This window comes from Aegilops tauschii, chromosome 7, assembly GCF_002575655.3.
Source record: "Aegilops tauschii subsp. strangulata cultivar AL8/78 chromosome 7, Aet v6.0, whole genome shotgun sequence".
NCBI classification, from domain to species: domain Eukaryota; kingdom Viridiplantae; phylum Streptophyta; class Magnoliopsida; order Poales; family Poaceae; genus Aegilops; species Aegilops tauschii.
Window position 1 is genome coordinate 641,032,643 of NC_053041.3, and position 1,389 is coordinate 641,034,031.

Here is a 1,389-nt window from a genome sequence, read left to right on the forward strand (position 1 = left end):
TTCGTCCTACTCCACGCTCTCCAACGACATACAACTTGATCTTAGCTTCGGTCATCAGGTTGATTTTGTGTCGTGTACGCTGTGTGTTGTTTACTCATCAATCATCATTACAGCGGTGGTGCGTTGGTTAGGACATGCCTGTATGGCATCATCCAACAAGTACCAAACCTAGGCAGGACTAATAATATCTTTCACGACATCATTGCGGCCATCATCGAAATGTCAACACATGCAAAAACCACGGCAACCTGTCTAAAGCTGCGTACGGATATACTCCTAATAATGCAGAATATGGAGATGGACCAATCCGAGACCGAAAGGCTACAGAAGAAGCCATGCACCATGCGACGAGTATTGTTTTTCCAAGTTGGAGAAGCTCGTTAGGACGAGTATCGCAAGCTTCTGTCTGTCCTGGTGGCAGCCGTAGTATAGTAGTATCCCATCGACACCCGCACAAGGGACGTAGCGTATAGCTCTCTAACGCTAGTTTGCCGACCTGTTCTTGCATACCGATGGTAGTGATGGGCGACCACCTCATCGCCGTCGGCAGAGACGTGGTTATTAGCGAGCCGCCGATGCCGACGGCGACATCGGAGGATAACAGCACGGCCAAATCGACCATTATCTCGGTGGTGGTATGCGTCATGTTCCTGCTGCTCTTCTTCGGCGGGTACATGAACAGGCACTGCCGCCACGACCACGGCGGCACCGCGACCGGCCGACCAGCCCCGGAGGGAGGCGGGGCGTCCTCAGGGAGGGGCAAGAGCGGGTTGGACCAGTCGGTGGTGGCGACGTTCCCTATCATGCCGTGGAGGGACCTCCACAAGAAGAAGAGGGCGATGGTGGAGGCGGAAGACGAGCGCTGCCCGGTGTGCCTGACGGCGTTCGACGAAGGGGACAGTCTCCGGCTGCTGCCGCACTGCTCGCACGTGTTCCACCCGGAGTGTATCGAACCCTGGCTCCAACGGCGGGCAACCTGCCCCCTGTGCCGGGCCAACCTCAAGAGGCCGCTGCCGGCCGACGCCGTGGCGATCGCGATATCAGCAGAGGGAAGCGATGACGACATGCACGATGGGAAGGAGGAGTTGGCCATGGAGCTCGAGATGCTGCGCGCTGAGCGACGGGCGGCGAGGCTGCTACCGGCGGGAATCTGACACGTACTGTCGGGGCGCCGGGAGGGAGCCGTCTGCCACCACGAGGAGAGGGAGGTACGTACGTACACGTGGGAGGAGGTACGACCAGCTAGGTTGTTCGCGTGATACTATTTGTTTGTTCAGCCCAAGTTGTTACGCCAAACTACTATTTGACGGGCACATTTCGCACCTGTAAATGATGGAGCTGCAGTATACCAATCGGTATTGCTTTTTCCTCCAAATTATTTGTATATAT

The 1,389-nt window shown here is 56.2% G+C and overlaps 1 protein-coding gene across 1 annotated transcript; it reads left to right on the plus strand.

Annotated features, from left to right (window-relative positions):
- The first annotated feature begins 521 nt into the window (after positions 1-521).
- LOC109734083 (RING-H2 finger protein ATL39-like) lies at positions 522-1,154 on the plus strand. Its single transcript, XM_020293312.1, has one exon. It carries the CDS (start codon positions 522-524, stop codon positions 1,152-1,154), a length of 633 nt encoding a protein of 210 aa, XP_020148901.1.
- The last annotated feature ends 235 nt before the right edge of the window (positions 1,155-1,389 follow it).